Source organism: Octopus sinensis, linkage group LG5, assembly GCF_006345805.1.
Source record: "Octopus sinensis linkage group LG5, ASM634580v1, whole genome shotgun sequence".
In the NCBI taxonomy this organism is placed as follows: domain Eukaryota; kingdom Metazoa; phylum Mollusca; class Cephalopoda; order Octopoda; family Octopodidae; genus Octopus; species Octopus sinensis.
This window is the reverse complement of record NC_043001.1, coordinates 74,417,076-74,443,213: the sequence shown is the minus strand read 5'-3', so window position 1 is coordinate 74,443,213 and position 26,138 is coordinate 74,417,076. Positions and strand designations below refer to the sequence as shown.

At 34.8% G+C, this 26,138-nt stretch overlaps 1 protein-coding gene across 6 annotated transcripts in view; it reads right to left on the bottom strand.

Moving 5' to 3' along the window:
* LOC115212013 (atrial natriuretic peptide-converting enzyme-like) overlaps positions 1–26,138 on the bottom strand; it is a 154,192-nt gene that overhangs the window by 51,313 nt on the left and 76,741 nt on the right. For 3 of the 6 annotated variants that reach the window (XM_036502755.1, XM_036502760.1, XM_036502759.1), the window contains 3 exons: positions 20,658–20,772; positions 17,462–17,767; positions 11,734–11,856 (listed from right to left, as the gene is read on the bottom strand). In XM_036502755.1, the coding sequence (XP_036358648.1) occupies positions 11,734–11,856; positions 17,462–17,767; positions 20,658–20,772 (544 nt within the window). Of the gene's footprint in view, positions 1–6,455; positions 6,495–11,733; positions 11,857–17,461; positions 17,768–20,657; positions 20,773–26,138 lie in introns of all 6 variants that reach the window. The other 3 variants (XM_036502756.1, XM_036502757.1, XM_036502758.1) reach the window with 3 other exon arrangements.

Below are 26,138 nucleotides of genomic sequence, written 5' to 3'. Positions count from 1 at the left end.
CTATTGGAATCATCAATAAAATATGTAATTAATTCTAAGGCAGTGAACATTTTCAACATAGACTTTAACAAGAGAGGAAACAGTTTGTTTGAAGATTAATGTAAGATAGTTAAAAGATTGGTGGTTATTCTAAGCACAATTCTAATATATATATAGTAAAATCTAGCATGGACGATGACAAAAGAACATATGGAGAGCATGAAAAATCACAACAGGTGTGGGCACACTCACCCTTCATCAGTTGTCAAACAAAAGTCATCACGATTTCAATGCTGTATTTATAATATTGCTCAATTTGTTGGCGTCAAAAGCAAAACAATGCTAAAGTATAAATGAGCAAACATGACAGACAATATGGCTGCATGGTAAGAAGTTTGGTTCCCAACCACATAGTTTCAGTCCCACTATATATTACCTTAGATAAGTGCCTTCTACTGTAGCCTCAGACCAATGAAAACCTTGTGAGTGGATTTAATAGATGGAAACTGAAAAAAGCCTATTATATATATATATATTTATATATATAATATATATATATATAATATATTTATATATATATATATATATATATATATATTTATATATATATATATATATATGTATGTGTGTAAATGTGTATGTATGTATGCATGTCTGAATGTATGTCTGTATGTGTGTATGTTTTTGTGTCCTCAACACTGCTTGACAACTGGTGTTGGCATGCTTAAGTCCCTGTAGCCTAGTAGTTTAGCAGAAGAGACTGATATAATAAATACCAAGCTTTGAAAAAAGAAGTACTGGAGTTGATTTGTTTGACTAAAAATTCTTCAAGAAGTGCCCAGGCATGGCTGCAACCTAATGACTGAAGCAAGTAATATATATACTGAATATATATATATGTATATATGTGTAGTCCCATTGTGTGGCACCTTGGGCAAGTGTCTTCTACTATAGCCTCAGGCTGACCAAAGTCTTGTGAGAGGATTTGGAAGATGGAAACTAAAAGAAGCCCATCGTATATGTGTGTGTTTGTGTGTCTGTGTTTGTGCCCAACATTGCTTGCCAACCGATGTTGATGTGTTTACATCCCCATAACTTAGTGGTTCGGCAAAAGAGACTAATAGAATAAGTACTAGGTTTACAAAGAATAAGTCCTGGGGTTGATTTGTTCAACTAAAGCAGTGCTCCAGCATGGCTGCAGTCAAATGACTGAAACAAATAAAAGAATGAAAGAATATATATATACATACAGGGTGCGATAGGTAAATTGTTGCCATTTTAAATTTTAAATTTCACACATGTGCATTTTTTGTTTTCGATTTTATTGACTGGACAGTATAGTAGGGTCAGTTGGGCACCATCTATGAGAGAAACAGCACCATGATGCAATTCACTCTGCCAGAAATTTGGAAACCACATGTTGTGCTGATTGGCATTTGTGCAAGAAGCTCCAATATGAACATTTCAGAGTGTTTGGGTGTCAATCTGAGACGAGTGCAAGCTGAGGACACGTACCAAGAGTAAAAAAAAAATCAAACATCTAGTCAAGATCATGGTGTTTAGAATGATCACTAGTGATGGCGACGTTATGCCTCCATTCTTCTTCCTACACGGCCTCACACTCAACATGGAGCCCTAAATCAAGTGCCTGGAAGAGGTAGTACTGCCCTGGGTCAAAAGGGTGGCTGTTGGAAGACCTTACGTCTGGCAACAGTACTCTGCATCATGCCACACAAGTAGAAGAACCCAGTCATGTCCAGAAGGGTGCAAAGGATTCCGAAGTCATCTGGAGGCCATGGTTGAAGTCAATGGTGATTTTATTGAATAAATTTACTCTTTAGTATTTCAAGATTGTTTTTATGTAATTTTGGTAAATATATCTGTTAAAAGGAGATGTCAGTGTTATTTTCATTTTAGTGTAATTTAGACAATAGTTTATTCACCACACCCTGCGTGTGTATGTGTGTGTGTGTGTGTGTGTGTGTGTGTGTATGAATATCCGTGCTGGTGGCACGTAAAAAGCACCATCCGATCATGGCCGTTTGCCAGCCTCGTCTGGCACCTGTGCAGGTGGCACATAAAAAGCACCCACTACACTCACGGAGTGGTTGGCATTAAGAAGGGCATCCAGCTGTAGAAACACTGCCAGATCAGACTGGGCCTGGCACAGCCTACTGGCTCCCCAGACCCTAGTTGAACCGTCCAACCCATGCTAGCATGGAAAACGGACATTAAACGATGATGATGATGATGATGATGATGATGATGATACAGAGACAGAGAGACAGGCAGGCAGACAGTTACGTCATATTGAACACATTTGAATCCCATTGATCAGTCTTTTCTCTGGTTCCCTGGAAGAGTGTGTGTGTGTGTGTGCCTGTACCATTGAAGTACAATATTGTCCTGAAACCCAGTGGATCGTAACAAATCATCCATCCCATACTAGCAAGGAGGATATATTTTAAAAGATGAATGTGATGCTATATATATACATCTCTCATACATATATATATATATATGTATGAGAGATAAATTTCAGAGATGGTGACAGGAGTGACCATAGGTGCAGGAGTGGGTGTGTAGTAAGTAGCTTGCTTACGAACCACGTAGTTCCGGGTTAAGTCCCACTGCATGGCATCTTGGGCAAGTGTCTTCTACTAACTATATCCTCAGGATGACCAAAGCCTTGTGAGTGGATTTGGTTGACAGAAACTGAAAGAAGCTTATTGTGTGTATATATATAAATATATATAAATGTATATATATATGTATATATATATATATATATATATGTTTGTGTGTCTGTGTTTGTCTCCCCACCACCACTTAACAATCGATGTTGGTGTGTTTACGTCCCTGTAACTTAGCGATTCGGCAAAAGAGACTGGTAGAATAAGTACTAAGCTAGGCTAACAAAGACTAAGTCCTGGGGTGAATTTGTTCGACTAAAGGCGATGCTCCAGCACAGCCACAATCAAATGACAAACAAATAAAAGAATAAAAGTCTAGAATTAAAAGACCTCTAAGTAAGCTTTGCAAAGTCTATAGTAAATTGGGAAAATGACAGAACCTTCCTACATTCAGGGAAATGGCCTCACTTGACATGAAGTAAATGAATAGATCAAAATTCAAGATGTTGTACCCAGTGTAAGCTATAGATGTAGAGGGGGTGTAGTGGAATCACAGACAGGCTAATGGAGAGAAGAAACTTTGTATGTGGAAGCTGCACAGAGGCAATAAGCACTAAGGACACATCAGAAGTAAGGAATCTGCTTCTTATGCTCAAAAGACTTTCTAGACATAGCTAGGGGCTCCTGTTATCTGTTATATAGGTAACATTAATATGCTGTGATGGTGGATGTTCCAAAAGTATAGTAGACAGAGTGAAAACAAGGTGGAAAAACTTCAGTGAACTGTTACTTCTGCTAGCAACATAGGTCTTCTACCTCAGAGTGAAGGGTAGACAGTATGAAGCTTGTGTTTGAATTGCAATGCTGCATGGTGGTGAAATAAATGGCTTTCAGTGCAGGAAAGAAATAAAGCAAGCATATTATACTGTATGTATAATGTTAAATGTACACAAATACTAGAGTGTATATGAACTGAGAGAAAAACCTGGGTATAAGAAGAATCATGTGATTCAAGAGAAAGAAGACTGTTGGTATGGGACTGTGCTGTACACGAAAAATGACAGTCAAATAAAGATTTTCTTTGACTGAATAAATAATCATTTCTTCACCAACCATAAATATTGTAAAATCTTTAACAGCAATAGTGTTAAGATGAACTACAGGTGTATCAAGAAATTTGCTGCTTCCATAGCCAGAATAAACAGAAGAAAACATTCCAGTACAGATATGGTAAAAATCTCTCTCACTCTCTATTCATAATAATTTAATATCTGACTTCCTGATGATTTATCTTCTCTTATATTAGTTTACTGAGCTTATATAGTTACTTAGTTAATTATATTTGTAAGCTTATTGAAAATCACTTTTAAAAAATTCTCACTGTATGGATATACCTTCAGACACTTAAGAAGTATGCTATCACCTCACTATCCATTTATATATATAGCTGGAGTTTAAAGAATGATAAAACAATTATAAAATCAATTGGTCTATTGTACAACACTTGTTGGTGACAATGATGGCTCCAGACAGTATTCTCTTTGTCTCTCACCACTGGACAAGCAGACACTTCCAATGATTTTTCTAGAAGAATTTTCAAATACAAGGAGACTAAAATAGTTTATTTTCCACTTAAAGTATTTGTCGTATTCTGAAAGATGAAAATATAAGGTAAATAAATGCTCAATTATTCATTGACACTAAAACTTTATTGCTTTCATGTGTTTTACACATGTGGTACTGAATACATGAAAATATATTTTCTTTTTTGCGTGTGAAGTGGTAGATATATTTTCTACATGAAAGTCAAAGCGGCAATGACTGGCTGCCATGCCGGTGGCACGTAAAAAGCACCAACCGATCGTGGCTGCTGCCAGCTTTCCCTGGCACATAAAAAGCACCCACTACACTCACAGAGTGGTTGGCATTAGGAAGGGCATCCAGCTGTAGAAATACTGCCAGATCAGACTGGAGCCTGGTGCAGCCTCCTGGCTTCCCAGACACTGGTCAAACTGGCCAACCAATGCTAGCATGGAAAACGGACGTTAAACGATGATGATGATGATGATGATGATGATAATGATGATGAATGTGAGAGGCTTTTTTTCCAACAGTTATTAGGCAAGCAATCAAATCTTATATAATAGCTTTCTGTTGTTTTGTTTGTTTTTGTTTATATATTGTCATGCTGTTTTCCTGTGTCAATTGCTTGAATAACTGAGAACATGAAAGTCAATATCAATTCAAGAAGCTTGAAATTTTTACAAAAAGAGAAAAATATATGTTACTTTACGTACTGAGTATTTTGTTCTTCATTTGAAAACAAATATTCACCAACCCATACAATATATACATGCATGTGTGGCACTCCATCAGTTACAAAGACAAGGGATCCAGTTGACCCAATCAACAGAACTACATACTTGTGTAATTAATGAACAAGTGGCTGAGCACTCCACAGACTTACATACCCTTAATGTAGTTCTCTGGGAGGTTCAGTGTGACGCAGAATGTGATGAGGCTGGCCCTTTGAAATACAGGTACTACTCATTTTTGCAGCTGAGTTGACTGGAGAAACCTGAAATAAAGTGTCTTGCTCAAAGACACAACACATTGCCAGGTATTGAACTCACAACCTTACAATTATGAACCAAATACCCCTAAATACTAAGTCATATACATGTATGTGTGTATGTGTGTGTATATATATATATAGAGAGAGAGAGAGAGAAAGAAAAAGAGAGAGATGTATATATATATATATATATATACCATACTGATGGCACATAAAAAGCACCATTTGAGCATGATCGTTACCAGTGTTGCCTTACTGGCACGTGAACAAAACATTCAAGCGAGGTCATTGCCAGTGCTGCTAGACTGGCTCCTGTGGAGGCTGCATGTAAAAAACAGCATTTGAGCATGGCCATTGCCAGTACCGCCTAACTGCCCCTCGTGCTGGTTGCACATAAAAGCACCCACTACACTCTTGGAGTGGTTGGCATTAGGAAGGGCATCCAGCTGTAGAAACTCTTCCAGCTCAAGATTGGAGCCTGGTGCAGCCATCTGGTTCACCAATCCTCAGTCAAATTGTCCAACCCATGCTAGCATGGAAAGCGGACGTTAACTGATGATGATGATGATGATATATATATTGGACTCTCATCACTTTGATAAATGAGGATTGAGCAGAACACAGTTACACAGTGTTTTCAGTTCAATGTTGCATGCACAGGTGTGTGTGTGTGTGTGTGTATTTTTCTCTCTCCTCATTCTTTCTATAGAAGAGCATATGCTTGAAACATTAAAGACTACTTCCAATTTTTCTGTCCTGGAGCAGTTCCCTCTATCTCCCTGCAGCTGTCATATCCTTACTTTCCACTAGGCTAAAAAGCAGAAGGACCAATAAAGTGTCAGTACTATCTAGGTACTTAAAATATTAACCAATGCATAATACATGCTAGCAAATAAGTAGTGAGTAACGACTGTGCTTTTTTCATGTTATAGCACCTTTCAGCAACCATCTAAAGACACTTTTCCAATCTCTTCACATCATTGATTGTTATCTTAGGATTCAACCATTTGACATACCATTATCACTGTCATTCTGGCTATAAAATTCTTCAAGTTGATTAGTAGAGAGAGAGACAGCACAATATACACCTGATGTCTTGTACATAATCTGTGAATAGTTTCCATGCAGAGAAATTTATAGATAAATATTAAGGTTTAATCTGGTTGAAATAATGTGTTAGGAAAGAAAATTTTAAAAATAGAATAGAGTAACTAAGAAAAGAATAATTGTTCTAACTAAAATATAATACATTAAAATCCAGAACATACCCATTCCATGATAATAACCTGAAAATGGTCTGATGTCTACTGGTGAGGGGAATGAAATAAAATAAATAAATATAAAAATGAATAAGTGAAAAAAAAAGATTCAAATCAGTACAGTGGAAAAAAGAAAACTTGGATAATTAATTAGTTAGTTAATTATATTAATTAAATTTAGAAATTTTGAAACAAGTAAAATAACTGAAGAAAATTAAAATATATCAAATAGAAATTTAAGAGTAAGAGCAATGAATAGGTTAAGAAAGACATTTACATATAAGCATAAAACGTTCAACTTCATGTACTCTTTCTGTCTCTCTCTCTTTCTCATCTCATCAATGTCTAGGATTTATTTGTATCATCTTTACAATATTATCTAAGTGTCATAAATGTAGTTGACATTTACATTATCAGTCTCATGAACATACAATATGTCTATGTCAGTAAATATTTATATCTCTTGTCCTTTATGGACAGTATGTGTTTCTGATTTAGTTGACATTTACAAGCAACATTTATAGTTCTTGACAATTTAGTCGATAATTTTTGTACCACATTACTCAATATTTACTGTCGATGTCAATTTTGTCAACATGCAATACTTATAACACAATAGTCAATATTTACTGTTTGTCAATTCAATCAGTAAGCACTATTTATATTACAGTAATCAGCTTGTTTCAGTTTTGTCAACTCAACATATCTGCATCACATCAGTTAATACTTATGGTAGATGTCAATTTAATCAACATTCAGTATCTATATCACATTAGTAAATGATTTTAGTTAATGTCAGTTTTGTCGCTGTCTGTATTAGACCACTCAACATAGAGTACTTGTAGTAAACTAATATTTATAGACTATACCAATTTAGGGTAGATTAATCTGTCAAAATTAAGTTAATTTTGTAAATATTCAGTATTTATATCAAACTTAATTTTGTCAGTATTTGCAGTACAGACCAATTCAGTGAATATTTAGAGGGCAAGTTAATTCAGCACTGTCATATCAATTTAGTCAGCATTCAGAATTTGTAATCAAATTCAATCAACATCTACAGGGTGTCAATACAGTCAACATCTACAAACTGTGTCAATGCAGTCAACATCTATAGGCTATGTCAGTAGTCACCACCTACAGACTACATCAATATAGTTGAAATCAACATCTACAAATTATATCAATAGTCATCAACAGATTATGTCAATGCAGTCAAAATCTACAGGTAATGTCAATCTAGTCAATATCTACAAACTATATCAATTTAGATGATATGATTTTAATGAACATTTATAGGCCATGTTAATCTATTTAGCATATAGTAACCTCATTGATTTAAGTGACAGCTACAATTCAGACCAAATTAGTCCACATTTTTAGTCTATGTCAGTTAACTCTGAAAATATATCAAAACTACTGTCAATAAGAATGTTTCGAATGACACAGTGTAAGAATAAGACCTGGAATAGAAACTTTTACAAGATTATTTTTAATTAAAAAGAAACTAGAAGATTTACAACAGCAATCCCAAAATAGCTAAAAGAAATTTTCATCAAGATCAGGGAGAATGGATAACAGATAATTGCCATAAAAAAGATAATCAAATAAATACATAAAAAGATATCTTTTAGACAAGATATAAATAATTTTCTCTTTTACTCTTTAAAGGTAATAACATCTTACCTGACATGATTAGTGATAATTAACCTGGTTAGTTACGGAAGATGAAGGGAATTGAAAAAGAAATATTTTGCAACAATAAAAGCTGATAATCCCATAGCAAATCATTAATCTTTAGGGGATGTTTTAGAGGTAGCAAATAATTAGGAATATTGTGGGAACACAAGAAGTTTGCAGGGTATGGGTAATGAAAGACGAGTCAGGGAGGTCTAATTAGCAAAGGTGTTGAAATGATGGGAAAATATCAAAGAAAAGATACAAAGCATGTTCTGTGATAAACAACAATCAGATTTTGATGGATTAAATTGAATTTTTTTGATTAAATAGTATTTTTAGTATGTTTTTTTTTTATTTTCATTAGACATGATTTATTTTTAAATGTACAGTGTTTAAATTAGGATTAAGAAACACAAAAAAAAAAACTAAATCTAAGGAGAATGATACAATGTAAGACAAGTAACACCAATAAGCATCTGTACAATCTTATGGGGAGGTAATAATAGCTGTGAGGGTTATTAATAGTGTTGTTGTTGTATAATCTGTTCCCACCCCCACCCCCACCTAACCCCCATCTCATCCCAACATTCCAATGCTCTGCCAGACATTGAGGAAGATAAATAAGCCAAGACAATTTATTGATAATTCTGGTTACAGAGACACCCTTATTATAAACATTTCTGCCTTGGATTGTAGTAATACACAGTTTATTGAAGTAACTATACTTCATTCAGCATGTTAGCAGCTACATGATGTTGACAGTGTGTGTGTGTGTGTGTGTGTGTGTTTGTGCGTGTGTGTATGAGTGAGTGGACAAATGAAAGAAAGGGCACTCAACACATTTATTGGGAGTTATATGTATTATTCAAAACACTTTGATTCGGATTCCATGCTACTTCAAGTTTTGCAGGCCCCTAAGAGAACCTGTCTTGTTAGGCTCATGGAATATCCAAGTCAATAACATATGTATGTATATATATATATATATATATATATATATATATATGTTAATAAAAGGAATTCCAACCTTGTCTGATTTTCACGTTTTATTTACAATCTTATAATGATATAAGATAATATAATATAATAAAATAAAATAAAATAAAATAAAATAATAGAATGTTAATGTTCATTCTGATTTAATGTACTTTCATGCATTAAATTCTGCAATCTTCAGGTTCGTGTAGTAGTGGTGACAGTCATGCTTCACAATTTTCGTGTAGTGGTGACAGTCATGCTTCACAAAATTGTGAAGCATGACTGTCACCACTACTACACGAACCTGAAGATTGCAGAATTTAATGCATGAAAGTACATTAAATCAGAATGAACATTTAACATTCTATTATTTTATTTTATTTTATTATATTATATTATCTTATATCATTATAAGATTGTAAATAAAACGTGAAAATCAGACAAGGTTGGAATTCCTTTTATTAATATATTCTTCTATACACAATCACACACACACCCGTATATATATATATATATATATATATATATATATATATTATATATATATATATATATACATACATATTTTTTATTGTATTTATATTTGTGTAACATTGTCTGTTTTTTCCGTCCTTGTTTTTGTATACATTCAATGCTTTCTTCGAAGGAATCTAATGGTCTTAGCTTAGTTTTTCTTTGGGGCTGGCCAGATTGGAGCAATCTCAAGAATAATCAGCTGAAATTGCGAGGATAATCTGGTTCTTGACTGAAGATAGAAAACTTCGAATGACCTGTCCTTGTTTTCTTTGTATTGTCTATCTGGACAATTAAAAATCAACTATAAAACAATGCCATCTGTGTATCATACTCAATGTATATACTCTGTTGTTAGGTTAGTTATTGTGGTATTTGTCTTGAGATAATAGCTCTTATGGACATGCAGTGTTATGGACACAATAGATATCAAAGTGAGATCAAAATTCATCTGAGGTGTAGCAAACAAAAATGCCAAATCCATTTCAACCTTATTGAGCCTATTCAATAGCACATACTCACTTTTTAAGACAGCACATCAATAAGTGATAAATATAAGCAACCAAGTATTAATTATTTTTGTGTCTGTCTTTCCTTGCTGTTGGATTGGGACTTTTTGAAGCAATGTTTTACAACCAGCTGACCTTCTTGACACCATTCTTTGTTAAAGTATATTTAAATTATATATGTGGTTTTGGGCTCACTCCCAATGTGCGATTCCTTGGGTAAGTATCTTCTATTATGGTCCCAGGCTTACGGCCAGTCACAGTTTGTGAGTGGATGTGGTAGATGGAAATTGAAAGAAGCCTCTCAGCTCTGTGTGTCTGTGTGTGTGTGTGCTTATGCGTGTGTGTGTGCATTTGGGCTTCCATGTCTGAAGATTGCATACTTATTGTAAACAAATGGTGCCATCATACAAGGTAATGTTTGCAAATTAAGGTTGCAATCTTCCATAGAAACATGTCTAAGTGTTGTCTTGTTCATGTATGGAGTTCTAGAGCAGGAGGGAAATTATTACCTTGCTTGGAAAAAGGTGAAGGCTGGAGACAGAAAGGGCATCTAGTCATAGAAAAAAAACTACTTCAACAAATCTCACCTGACCCACAAAATCATGGAAAGGTGGACATTAAAACAAAGACAATGATGATGGTGATAGAGGCGGTGTTGGTATGCAAAGGTGCCAAAATTCAGTTTGTCCAGAATACCAGTATTTCTAGGACTAGCCCTGTTTGTAGGAAATGAGATAGATATATTATTTGCTGTATAAAACTGATAATCTGAGATAGTTGATAACTCTTCTCTGCATCCTGTCAGAAATTTAAAAAAAAACAAAAAAAAACTGGTATTACCAGACAAGCCACAACTGAAAACAGCCTGAAGGAAGATTAACTAGTATTTCTTTATCATGAATAAGTAAATGCAAAGACAGTATTAACAACTGCAGTTGGAAGCGAGGTTGGGTGTGTGAAATGTAGCAGCTGTAGAAGTTTTATTCAACTAAGTGGTCGAAATACGGAATATATGTGAAATGGTTTGTCTACAGCATGAAATAATAAGAGGTAGGGTTGTATGCCTACTATTTAGCATAAAGCAATTACAGGAGAGGAATAGTAAGTGATATATATATATATATATATATATATATATATATATGTTTGTATCAATATAAATAACATAATTTAAACACACACACACACACACACACACACACACACACACATATATATATATATATATATATATATATATATAATATAACTGTGGTTATGCTTCAACAAGTAGAAAAGCACTTGAACAGCTAACGCAACAAAGATAATGTTATAGTAAAAGCCACAAATCTTGTTACATACAGCTACCTAGGGTTTCCTGGTCAAAAAAATTATTTATTTCAACAGTACTCAGCTTGAAAAATGGTGAAATAAATTCTCATTTCAGCCAGAAAATCCTGGGTAGCTATACTTAACGAGATTTGTGGGTTTTATTATAATATTATAGCATACATATATATATTCACAGAATATATGTAAACATCTGATATAGGTAAAAATCTACTAGGTATGCTATGCATCATCTATGAACTAAGGGGACCAATCTGTGTGTGGTAGGGAAGACTTACCACAGTTAATTTCATCACTGAAATCATCACACTGTACAACTTCATCACATCTGTACTCAATATCTATACAGACACCATCTTTGATACACTGAAACTGTGGTTTGTTTAGTGTACATGCTTTATCTTAAAGAAGGAAGATATGAATATAAATACACATTATATACTTATATGCACACATATACGGCGATACAGGCAAACATAGGCATACATTCTTTCTTACACAAATACATATTGATAAACAATCCAAAAATTTATTGGTCTTGAGTACATTTACAAAAGACCCCCCCCCCCCATATTTTACAGGTACTTATATTAATGACTCTGTAGGTGTGCAGTCTGGTGGTTTGGGTGTTGCACTTACGACGATCATAAGGTTGTGGTTTCAATTCCTGGACCAGGTAATGCATTATATCCTTTAGCAAAAACATTTACATCCAGCTGTAAATAAATTCCAACAATAGCTGGAACAGGCTGGTATCCCATATCTAAGGGAAAGGCAAAGGCCGATACAGCTGGGCACCAGTAATGTTGCAATACCACACTTTCAGAGGCTATGTGTACAGACCCCACTTGTCACTGGAAATGCAGTGACAAGAAATTAGTCCTTGGAAAGTTTCATGAAATTTCAGTTATCCTTTGAAGAGATTGTTGTACAAATGTAATTTTGTTTTTGACCCTTTTTTTTACTCTGTCAAATGTAATGCTTATTTATTCACATTGTCTTGAAGTAATCATGCATAATCTCATGGCTTTGAGATTTCATTGAAGTGATTGTTTTATAGTTAGAATGACATTGTAGGGTAGGTGGGAAAGGCTGGAGCTGGTCAGTTTGAACATAAAAACAATTAAAATATTTTGTTTGGATGTAGCTGGTTTAAATACTAAAGCATCAAATTGTTATTCTATAGGTTCCAGACATGAGATTTCGAAGAAGGAATTGTTAGGATTAGACAGTATTCCCTATTCCTCTTTTATCTACCAAGATTTTCAAGCATTTTTCACCTGGTACAGACTTGACTGTGTGGTATAGAAGCACACTTTGCAACCACATGGATTTGAGTTCAATCCTAATGCACTGCACCACGAGCAAATGTCTTCTATTATAACCCTGAGATGACAAATGCTTTCTAAGTGAATACAGTAGACAGAAACTGTGTGGAAACCTATTATGTGTGTGTATGTGTATGATTGTTTCCACACACACACACTGCTTAACAATTGGGGTTGTTTTGTTTACAGTCCCATAGCCTAGCAGTTTAACAAAAGAGACTAATAGAACAAGTACCAAATTTAAACAAATAAGTAAATACTAAGGTAGATTTCTTTGAATAAAATCCTCCAAGGCAGTGTTTCAGCAAGGCCACAGTAGGAAAGGATACAACAGGCATTCTGACTGCATCCACATGCCAGAGTTCATCCCTACCTCTTAGGCTCAGTTCAGACAGCAATGTGAAGTTGCTGCAGACTGTGGGCAAATCTTAGCTGGAGAGGGTTACTGCTGGAAGGCCACATGTGTGTGGCAGCAGGATTTAGCTCCTTCCCATATCCCCAGAAAGTGCCTTAAGTGGTTGTCAGAGAATTTCTATGACTTCACCAGCCCCAATATCTGGCATCCTAATTTCCCTGATCATAATCATATAGATTACAATGTGTGGGGGTGCTGTTGAGAATGATACCAACCTCTCTGTCAACAATACCAAAATCAAGATGGTGGCCAAGATCAAAGGGGTGTTCAAAGATCTTCATAGGGACACAGTGAGGAATGCAGGTACCAGATTCCGGAGCCATCTTGAGACCATGGTGGAAGCTGAAGGCAACTACTTTAAGTAAATTGCTATCTCCTAGCCATAATCTAATAGATGTTTTTTAATTTTTTTAAATACTTTTATTTTTGGATGGAATATTGCGTTTTCCTCTTATGAAAACTGCCAAATTTAATCTAAACACCTTGTATATTCATTCATAACCATAGGCATTGCTGGTGTTGATTCATTCAACTAAAATAACGTTTCAAGGCAGTGTCTTAGCATGGCCACAATCCAATGATTGAAACAAGTAGAAGATAAAAAACAATTGTATAAATCTCCTAGTCCTCATTAGATTATTCAGACACCACAATATGTTATGATCTTTATCACCACTTTAGTGTCATTTGCACAGTTATTGAATGCAGCTGAGTGTATACGTTCATCTATTTTCAACAACAACAAGAACAGAAAGGAACCAAGAACAAGGCCTTGTGTGACTCTATTTACCACAATTATATAAACTGTAGGAGGAAGTATTATTACATAGTACTCTCTGCAAACATCCTATGCATTACAAAATGTTGCATTCTTGAAAATCTTACCATAGGCGTAGGAGTGGCTGTATGATAAGTAGCTTGCTTACGAACCACATGCTTCCAGGTTCAGTCCCACTGTGTAGCACCTTGGGCAAGTGTCTTCTACTATAGCCTCAGGCTGACCAAAGCCTTGTGAGTAGATTTGGTGGATGGAAACTGAAAGAAGCCCATCGTATATATGTATATATTTATATATATGTATGTATGTGTATATGTTTGTGTGTCTGTGTTTGTCCCCCAACATCACTTGACAACCGATGCTTTTGTGTTTACGTCCCAGTAACTTAGCGGTTCGGCAAAAAAGACAGATAGAATAAGTACTAGGCTTACAAAGAATAAGTCCTGGGGTCGATTTGCTTGACTAAAGGTGGTGCTCCAGCATGGCTACAGTCAAATGACCGAAACAAGTAAAAGAGTAAAAGAATATAATGTAGAATTCCATGACGCAAAACATATTTTGCCACTGATTCCATATTCATTGACTTTGATGTAACAGGAAACCAATGGGAACTAGATTTCACACAATGGAACTCTATATTATGGTACTTAATGTTACTGCAAGAATTTCTGGAAAACAATGCTTCCATAAGGCAGAAGGATGCCTGTACTTTTCATCCAGTTAAATTTGCACCAAATTTGCACAGTTTTTGTATTTATTTTATTCATTGTAGTGTGTGTGTGTGTGTGTGTGTGTGTGTGTGGTGTGTGTGTGTGTGTGTGTCTGTGTTTGTGTGTCTGTGTGTGTGCATGTGTGCATAATGTATGAGTGTATTTGTTACATTCATAGCAAAGTGTTTGTGTGATGTGTAGGAGTTTGTGTGTACATTTGGCTCATTCATTGAACATGTGTGTTTTGTGTGTGATGTGGGAGTGTACACAGAGCAAGTGTGACATGTGTATGCATTTATTTCATTCATTGCAATGTGTGTGTGATTGTGTGATGTATTAGTATATATAATATATGTATATGATGTGTGCTGTATGAATATATGCACTATATATACGTGATGTGTGATGTAGGACTGTATGCAATATCTGTATGTGACGGGTGGGTGTATTTTCCGCATTCATTACAATGTGTGTGTTAGTGCGTATTTGTTTCATTCATTGTAATGTGTTTGTGAAGCATGAATGTATTTTTCTGAATAGCCTTTGCAAGAGTATGTGGGTGTTTATTTTGAAGACATGACTAAAGTAATTCTAAATACATTTTGTCAGAATTTTCTTCCTAAAATAAATAACCTAATGCTATTTCCTATATTGAAATGTAATCATATTTCCTATATTTTATTATTACCATTTTCTTTCTTTATAGAAAGCAAACATAAAATAGAATTCACGGTGAGGAGAGTTATTTTCTTTGTTGACCTATCAATATATTTACAACTCTACTGCAAACTGTCTGACAATACACTATTTGTCAGCTTCTTAAAGTTTGTAGGCGTCTCAGTCCTAACAACTATGTACATTTCATACTTCACATACCTTTGTTTTGATTCTGTCACTGATGGGGAAACACTTCAAGATTCAACTGAGAAACCTTTATCTAATATTTGACTTATTCAATCAGGGACTTGTTAAAGGACCCAACTGTAGATTTCATCTGTTTTCTTATCTCAGTTGTAAAGGTTTTAGATTTAATTTTTTATATTTTTAATAAACAATAGTTTGAACAGTAAATACGTCACCCTTTATACTTAAGTGGTGTTTTTGGAAATAAAAGGACCCAACTGAATAAATTAATAGTTGCTAAATATATGAAGACATAAATTAGGAATATAAAAGTGCTATTCTTTCTTTCTTTCCATCTCTCTATCTAGCTACCTGTCTACTTTAGTGTCATTTTTATATTTTACACAACTATTGCTTTTGTGTAACATCTAAACATTTAAAAGAAAAGTTAATTTAAGCATATTAGAATAATTCTAATTTTGGCACAAGGCCACCTGAACCAGTTATGTAATAATACTTTCTACTGTAGGCACCAGGCCTGAAATTTTGGTGGGAAGTGGCTAGTCGATTACATTGACCCTGGTGCTTGACTGGCACTTATTTATTGACCCCCTCACCGGAATTTGCACTAAGAACATAAAGCCATAAGAAATGCCACTAAGCATTTTGTCCAGTGTTCAATCAATTCAGACAGCTCACTGCCTGACCAGTTGTATAATAATGATAATAATCTTTATTATTATATTTTCACAAAATATTCAGTAATACACTCAAAAAATTAGATATTCAGTAAAGTGAACGCTAGCATTCCTGATGTCACAAATCAAGAAATTTTAATTAAATTATATTCTTAGTGATTTGATTAAAAGAGGTAGAGAAGATAACTCACACTTGTAAAATTGGATAAAATAATATTAGTCATTAAGCCAATATTATCCTCTCTTAATTGGTGTTGCATTTCTATTTACATTGTTGATGTTTGTTGTATTAAACAGGTTCACTTATCCTTTTAATTGTTGATGTTCGCTATATTAAATATCTTCATCACTACTATAAATTATTAATGTCTACAATATCAAATATACTCACCTCTATTGTTAATTGTCGATGTTCACTATAATATTAAATATATCACCTCATTTGTTGATTATTGATGTTCACTATATTAAATATGTTCACCTATGCTGCAAATGTTCTCTGTATTAAACATGTTTACCTCTATTGTTGATGTCCACTATGTTCCTATCTACAGTTTATTGTTATGTTCACTGTATTAAATATGCTGCCCTCTTTTTAGCTGTTGACATTCTATATTAAACATTCTAGTTCTTTAACTTGTAGTTATTGATGTGACCTGTATTAAGCATGTTCACTTCAACTGTTGATTTGTTGATGCTTTACTATAGTAAATATGTCACTTCTACTGTTAATTGTTGGCATTCACAATATCAAATATGTTCACCTCTACTGTCGGCTGTTGATGTTCACTGTATTAAATATATTCACCTCTAACAGTTGATTTTATATTAAACTGATGATTCTATATTAATAAGCCTCAGCACTTTCACTGTTAATTGTTGATGTTCACTATATTAAATATGTTCAACTTTACTGTTGATTGTGTCAAATACGTTTCCTGTACTGAATGTTTGCCTCTACTGAAAAGCATTATTTCTTATTGAATCATAACAAATTTATTTGAGGGGAGATAAACTTCTGAGAAATCAGGTTCACAACTTGGGTTTCAATTTTCAAACATAAATTTGTTATTCTATTTTTGGGAATGGCATGAATCCCACACAATCATATTTCTTGTCTCCTATGTACTTGAAGCCTGGTGTTTAAGTGAAAAAATATATGTTATCTCACACTGAATTTAAACAGGTATATACAGAAAAATATGAACAAATTTTAAAATAAATGAATACTTACGGAAAACCGATCTTTCAGAGGCATTCATTGAATGATTATATGTGGGAAGGGTCTTCACAGGAGAGATGTTAGGAGTCTGTCTTGTTGGAGAAATTGTTGGGTGGTAACTGTTTGGAGTTGATGCAGAAACAATAGGTGTGATTGTATTTGTATGTATAGAAGTTGTTTGGTACAAATTCTTGCTGTGTTGAACTCCATTCGTAGGTGTTGATGACTGTATGCTGTAATTTGATGGGAATGTTGTTACTTTGGTTCCAGAATAACTGGTGTTCAAATGAGATGGCGCTAATACTTTGGAACTTGATGCTGGAAAATAAAAACAACAAAGAATATATCCCAGTTTTAAATTTTGGTTACGAAGAAGAAATTATGATGCAAGACATTATCATCCAAATAATTCTTTCTAACCTGTATTTTTATTTCTCTTTTAAGCACTTTAATGTTCAGTCTACAATGTCCACATGATTAGACCTATCTACTAGAGATACCTACAATTCACACACACACACATACATTTTCATCATCATCATTTTAATGCTGACATGGGTTGGGAAGTATGACCAGATCCAATAGGTCCTAAGGCCTGCATCATGCTCTTGTATCTACTTTGGCATAATTTCTACAGCTGAGTGCTCTTCTTAATACCAACCATTTTATAGCATATATACACACACTCATGGCTCATGGCTTAGTGGTTAGAGTGTCAGGCTACCAATCATGAGGTAGTGAGTTTGATTTCCAGTCAAGACAGTGTGTTGAGTTCTTAAACAAGATACTTTATTTCATATGGCTCCAGTTCACTCAACTGTAGAAATGAGATGTGACGCCACTGATGCCAAGTTATATCAACATTTGCCTTTCCGTTGGATAACATCAGGGGCATAGAGAGGGGAGGTGACTGCTAGTCTTCCATAAACAACCTTTATACACACATACAAATACTGATACACACATACATACACATGCATGCACACACAGATATAGATACATATAATTATATATACACACATACTTGCTACAGTTTGCCAGACTTAGAATAAGATCTATTCCTACTTCACTGTTTTGTGAAGGTCTCCTGCAGTAAAAAAATAATTGCTTAAACAATCTTTAAAAAATTTTACATCTGTAGTAAAATATCCTACCAATGCTGGAATACAAAACAGATGTAAAATATTGAAAGAGGGCAAGAGAGAGAGAGAGAGAGAGTAGGGAAGGTGTGAGGGTGGAAAGCAGGAGGAAAGAGAGGGAGTGAGAAAAAGCAGAGTAGAGTCTAAGGAATTAGGTCGCTGGGTCACTAACTGGGTCACTGGGTCACCAATGAAAATTATCTTTATGTTGTAATGGATCTAAGGCTACAAATCTGTTGAAATCCATCCCTTTGTAATCTTTAAATCCATGGTAGGACTTGAACTCAGCATTGCAGGTTTAACAAAACCATACATCAACAATAAAGACCTGCCAACTTAAAAGAGTGGACTATGACCTGCAGTTACATATGGAACTTACAATCTGGGTCATTATCTGATGATGTGGATTAAGAAATTACATGATCTTCAGTTCACTTTGTGACACATTGGATCTTCTTCCATAAACTTCAGGAGTGAAATTTGGGAGAGAGAAACGTTTGAAATTCCATTGAAGGGATGACTGTTCCTGGTCTTGTACATTAACCCTTTTAGCATTTAAACCAGCCATATCCGACCCACATATGCTACTTGGTTTATGTTCTAACCATCTAGATCCAGCCTATCACACCTAACCTTCAATGCCATTCTAAAAATATACTATCACATCATCAAAATATCAAAGCTATGAGATAATGCATGATTAATTAAGAGCAACATGAATGAAAGAGCATTATATATGACAGGATAATCTGAATGCTAAAGAGTTAAACCTAGAAAATCCCATGGTTTAACACTACCATCTGGATATTATGTACACTTAGTAGAAGCCACTCTGTAGCAAGCACTGAGGCCAGGTCTTGGCTCAGAGGATTATTTCTAGCCTTATGACTCCTAAAGCTCATCACAGACTCAAGTCATTCACTTGAGAATGTAATGCCCATCCATGACACTTTACTGGATCATCATGAGTGGTGGGAGAAGATATCCTCAAACAGGGAACCTGGCTTGACTGCTTGTCACAGAATGGGCTTTACTAAAGTCACCTTGGGTACCAAATGTCAAGTAGGCCAGAGTGGGATTTGAAATCAAAGCACAAAGAAATGGAACAAATACAAAAAAGCACCTAGTCACAAAGTAATACAGTTTCATCAATCCACCATCTTAGACTAGCATTTTTTTTATCCACTCTAAAAGATGAAAGATAAAGCTGACTTCAGTGAAACATGAGCTCAGGGTGCAGGGAGTCAGAACAGATTACCAATCACAAGACATACTATCAAATGACCTAACAACTCAACCATGTCACTTCCAACAATCATAATAATGACCTCCTCTGTTATACGCATAAGGCCTGAAATTTTGCGGCGGAGGCAAGTCAATAACATCAATTTCAGTGCTCAGTTAGTTGGTACTTATTTTATCAATGCCAAAAGGTTTAAAGGTATTGTCGACCAATGAAATGCCATTAAGCATTTCTATCCAACATCTTAAATCTGCCATTTTGCCACTTAATAATAATAATGATAATAATTTCAGGGGAGTGGGTAAGTCGACCCCAGTACTCAACTGGTATTTATTTCATCGACCCCATAAAGGTGAAAGGCAAAGCTGACCTCAGTGGAATTTGAACACAGAACATGAAGACAGACGAAATGCCACTAAGCATTTTCCCCAGCATGCTAACAATTCTATGATAGGCACAAGGCCTGAAATTTGAGAGGAGGGTGATAGTCGATGGCATTGACTAAAAAAAAGGGTTTAGTAGAACAAGAGTAGATAGGTGTGGTGTAGGACTTAATTTATCAACCCCAAAAAGATGAAAGGCAAAGTTGACCATGGAGGAATTTGAACCCAGAATGTAAAGATGGATAAACTACTACTAAGCAATATGTCTGGCATGCTAATGATTCTGCCAGCTCATCACCTTTCGTAACCTCAATAATAATAACAACAGAGATGGAAACAAGAATGGCAAGACAGCAACAGCAAAACAAAACACAACAGATTTTTCATTGACTAAAAAAAGGGTTTAGTGGAACAAGAGTAGATAGGTGTGGTGTAGGACTTACTTAAATTATAGACTGGGATGAAGACAACAATGAACAAGACAATGAGAGCTACACAAATAAGTATCCAGCGACGTCGATTTTTCCTTGTTTTGGTCTTTGTAGTTGGCATGTTTTCCTAAAAAATACAAGAGAAATGAATAATAATAATAATAATAATAATAATAATAATAATAATAATAATAACATCACACGTATTGAGAAGAGCATTGTCGATGTGAGAACTGTTGCTGCTCATGTATTTTAATTTAACTTAAAAAAAAAAAAATGAACGAACTACTGAGTTTGGTTTAATGGCCTACCAATGTATACTATGAGTTTCTTTGCCCTAGGAGTCGTGAAGACACTCGGCAAGAAATGGAAGCAAATTTGAAAGAAAAAAAAAATAATAATAATAATAATAATAAGGCCAATAGACCAGATATAGTTGTCAGAGATCATGAAGAAAAAAAATGCTTTCTAATTGATGTATCAATACCAGCAGATGACAACGTGTCTCTAAAAGAAATGGAGAAACTTTCAAAATACAAAGACCTGGAAATAGAGGTAACTCGAATGTGGAATCTAAAAACAGAAACAATTCCTATCATGGTAGGAGCATTAGGTATGATAAAAAAATATTCAGACAAATACATAACAAAACACCAGGACTTACGAACACATATAACATACAGAAAATTGCACTAGTGGGCAACTCCACACATCCTACGCAAAACACTTTCAGTACAGTAACCATCAGAGCATCACAACAAATCACAGCACATACCCAAGGCACACAGAGCTGCGCTCGGTAGTGAATTGAAAGCACGCTATAAAAATAAAACAACTGAATAATAATAATATAATATAATAATAATAATAATAATAATAAGAAGAAGAAGAAGAAGAAGAAGAAGAAGAAGAAGAAGAAGAAGAAGAAGAAGAAGAAGAAGAAGAAGAAGAAGAAGAAGAAGAAGAAGAAGAAGAAGAAGAAGAAAGAAGAAGAAGAAGAAGAATGATAATAAAAAAACAAAAAAAGATTTCTAGTACTTGACTGGTACTTTAATTTATCGACTCCGGAAAGATGAAAGACAAAGTTGACCTTGGCCAGATTTGAACTCAGACTGTAAAGTGCTGGAAGAAATATCGCAAAGTATTTTTCCCACCGATTACCTGGCTGTCGTCATATGATAATAATAATATAATAATAATAATATAATAATAATAATAATAATAATAATAATGGCAATGATGATGATGCTGACGACGATGATTTTTGTCTGCCATTTGAACATTTGAATACAACATGCACCATCAAATAGTTCGTTAGTATACTCAAATATTCCTAAATATATTGCAAACACATACACACACACTGTGTGTGTAAATGCACTGAAATACACCACATTACAGAAACACTGGTTACGGAATTCTGCACTTAATGAGAATTATAATTTATGACAACTAATTTCAGGATACAGCTTGTAATTTCAACATAATTCCTGAAATTTGGGATAAATTTCAACAATTTAAAAGAAAACTAAAAGCATGATATCATGATTATATAATTTGATGTGACACTTTCCATTTGCCCAACCTCTCTTATTTCCTGTCTCCCTTCTTTCTACATATCTGTTTACAGGTTACAATTTACTTCTCAAAATCTATTTATTTTTAGTGCACTGAACATTCTTTCCAAAAGTTGTTCACTCTCTCCTCTTACCCAGCACCTTTTTTCATTGTTCTCAACATTCTTGCCGACACCACTCTGTACCCTCAATTACCCATCTCGTTTGCACCAGATCCACTCAACAAATGGGGACCTGGCTAACTTGAGTTGTACAGAAATTTCCTCAAATATCCTACATCTCTCATCTTTCAACATCAAGCCTTCACCTTTCTCTTGTATTCATTTAGTTTCTTTGCGTTTGAAATAACAGAGTCACTGTCTTTTGCTGGCGCAGAACATAACTGTTTTCCTTAGATTCTACAGTTTAACTTTTGGTGTAGATTTCTTGTTTATTCTCTGCCTTTGGATTTAATAAAAGTGCATCGACTTTATTCAAGATTACTGGGAAGAGGTCATCAAGTTGAATTAAAGGTAGCAGTGCCAAAAGGAGTCGTAAAGGAGTTATACTGGATGTTAAACTTGGTGGTTTACAAAGATTTGACACGAAAGACCTTACTGAAATACCTATTTCTTTACTACCCACAAGGGGCTAAACACAGAAGGAACAAACAAGGACAGACAAACGGATTAAGTCGATTATATCGACCCCAGCGCGTAACTGGTACTTATTTAATCGACCCCGAAAGGATGACAGGCAAAGTCGACCTCGGCGGAATTTGAACTCAGAACGTAACGGCAGACGAAATACGGCTGCGCATTTCGCCCGGCGTGCTAACGTTTCTGCCAGCTCGATGCCTTAAAGGAAGACTTTACTGAAATAACATGAAAGTTTGCAATGTCTACACAAGGAACAATAGATAACAGTATAGACAAAAGTACGTCAAGTAGTCAAGCAGCTACTTCTTTGAGTGTCTGGATACTGTTTTGTTTTTCTTTTTTCGTAAGTTCGATGTGATTACTTAATGTGAAAAGCCTTTTAAATATGTAGATCAGCCATTAGACTGGACATAGTGTACCGATAAACACAATGGTCATTGATGCGAGAACTAAAACTTTTTGTGATTTACAAAAAGTGGAAGATGTAACTTCTGATGTAAAACGCATTTTGTTAGTAAAAGCTGGTTTGAAAGTTAGAAGAGGTGCCTTGTTTTGTACAAATGTAAAATTACTGGTGAAACTGCCAGTGCTGATACAGAGGCTGTTATTAATGAGGAGTTGAAGAAAATGATTGCTAAAAGAAGCTATGTGCCAGAACAAATATATTTTGTTGATAAAACTAGGTGTTTCTGGAAGTGCTGCCTGCTAATAATTATTTCAAGTAGGAAAATCAACACCCAGCTTTAAAATCTTGCAAAATTTATCAGACGCTTCTCATCGGAGGAAATGCTGTTGTCGATAGAAAATTGAAGTCATCTCCTTGTAAATCACTCCGAAAATCCATTGATTTTTCGACTACATTAAGAGTAATCTTGTGATTTGTTGGTAAAAAGGCTTCGACATCTACGAGCATTTTCCATGACTGGTTTGCAAACTTTTTCTGTTCTACTGTTAAAAAGTATGGTACCAGACATAATATTTCCAGCAAAGCATTGCTTCTTTTAATCAATGCACTAAGTCACCTATTGAATTATTTTTCTGATAACGTGTGGGTGGATAAAACTCTCAATAGTATATCATCTTGCCATCTTTGTTCCTGCCAATAATCATGGTGTGGCAACAACTTCAAAATATATTATTTGAGAAGAGCTTCGAAACAACTCATGAGAGTAATTAATAGAGAAAATAAACCTACAGTTAAAGACACCTGGATAAAACTTCAGAATTATAGATATTCTAGATAACATATACGAGTCATAGGGTGAAGTGAAACTTCCAGCAATGAATGATTCTTGTGAAATCAAACGATCAGACATCATCCGTATCTTTACAAGTTTTTCATCACTAAAAAGTAAACATCAAATCCAGAAAGATATTATGGCACATATAAATCATTAAGAATTTAAATAAGTTGTAAAATATGCTACGGTCAAGCTGCTACCATCCTATAGGGAAACTTTGTCAGATGAGAAGTAAATGCTAATAGAACAAGGGTGAACTGCAGATGAAAAAGAGAATACAGAAGCTCCACTAACTCAACACTGCTTATAACGATCCTAATTGTCAACTTTACATAAAAATTACCAGAGGAGTTCATAGCGAATTCAGTTCCTACTCTGAGTTGCATCAAAAATCTTTAGGAAAGTTCTTCAACTTTGAAACTGATGCCGAAGACAATGATCTATAAGACAGAAAGTAATACTGCTCTCCTTACAAATAACTCCCATTGCATTACTGACCATCATACAACAATCGACATCTTTTGCAATGAGTATGAATCCTACAATGATTTTATTGCATTTTGTGCATGTTTCGAAGTAGTTATTTTCATTCATAAAACTGGTTATATATCTTTTCTAAAAAATTCTGTTAGAAAGTATCTTAGTTTATACTATGGAAATCAAGGGGAAATAGATTGTGCTAGGGTATGAGTTTGAGAAACGCAACGCCCCCACCGCGTGGGACAAGCCTGTGTGCATATAAACACAAAGCATAATTGTTATTCTAAACTTTATAAAGCATACACACGTTTCAGTAAATCAATTGTCCTCATTATACAGGGCGAGTCAATCAAACGACGTGATGCAGTCGATTCATCTCCTCAACGCTGAGGAGGTGACTCAGCTGTATTACAAAATCTAATGAAATGTCTTGCCTTGCGTAATAATGACAGCCGACCTACCGAAACATGTTTTGCAAAGCATACAATATCAATTACATTTACTGAGTTTAATATTACTATTACTTGCTCGAATTCCGCTCGCAAACATATCCAGAGGTTTGATGGCCTTCGTTTAACTACACTGGATATAAAAGTGGAGTAGAGAATTTTTTCATCATCGGTCACGTGTTGCGCTTATATATATATATATATATATATATATATATATCACGTAATCACGTGACCGACCAGACCATCAGATGTTGTTACACATCGCTGGTCACAATGCGGTCGCATTGTTTTAGCCTTCGAATGACGCCACCCCGCTGGCTAAGCGAGCAGGCCAATATATATATATATATATATAATGTAATAGATCCATTTAACAAACTTTACTAATCGGTTTTGCGCACAATTAGGGAAAACCTAAGACGGAGCTGGTCAGAAGAGTTGGTATGAAAAGTAACCGTGCGCGTACTGTGTGTGTGTGTGTGTGTGTGTGTGTGTGTGTGTGTGTGTGTGTGTGTGTGTGTGGTGAACTTGTGCTCTGTACAAGAAACCGATTTGGGGTTTTCTTTATTGCTTAATTTTCAAAATAAAACTTCGTAGCTTCCAACTTGAGTTTCGTATTTTTTCATCTTTAGTGAAATCTAGTTGTAATTTTAGCCGTTATATATAAAATATTATAGGAGAGTGAGAGAGACTGCCATATATATTTTTCTATTATATAATAATTTCACAAGTAAGTTATGGTAATTTACTTTCTAGTTTGTTGGCTTTTTTTCCAGTTTGTTGATTTTTTATAGTAAATCACTCAACTGTAGAGTAGGAAGAGCAAGAATATTTTCATATCGTGTCACCTGGTTGAGCCATATCGAACTTGTGAGTAGAAGTTGGGGTACAACACACTGATCACTGACCACTTGATTAAATTAATCTACGAAAACCTCGTGTAATAAACTTGTAGAAAATTTCAAGCTAGGATTCAGCAACACCAAAACGTAAAGGATCTTATGCGAAGGACTTTCTGAACCATTTCTGTTTCTATTTAAACCACTGAGTTAGCAAATTAATATTTCAATCTTTTCATCTACTCATTAACTGATCTAACTGATCT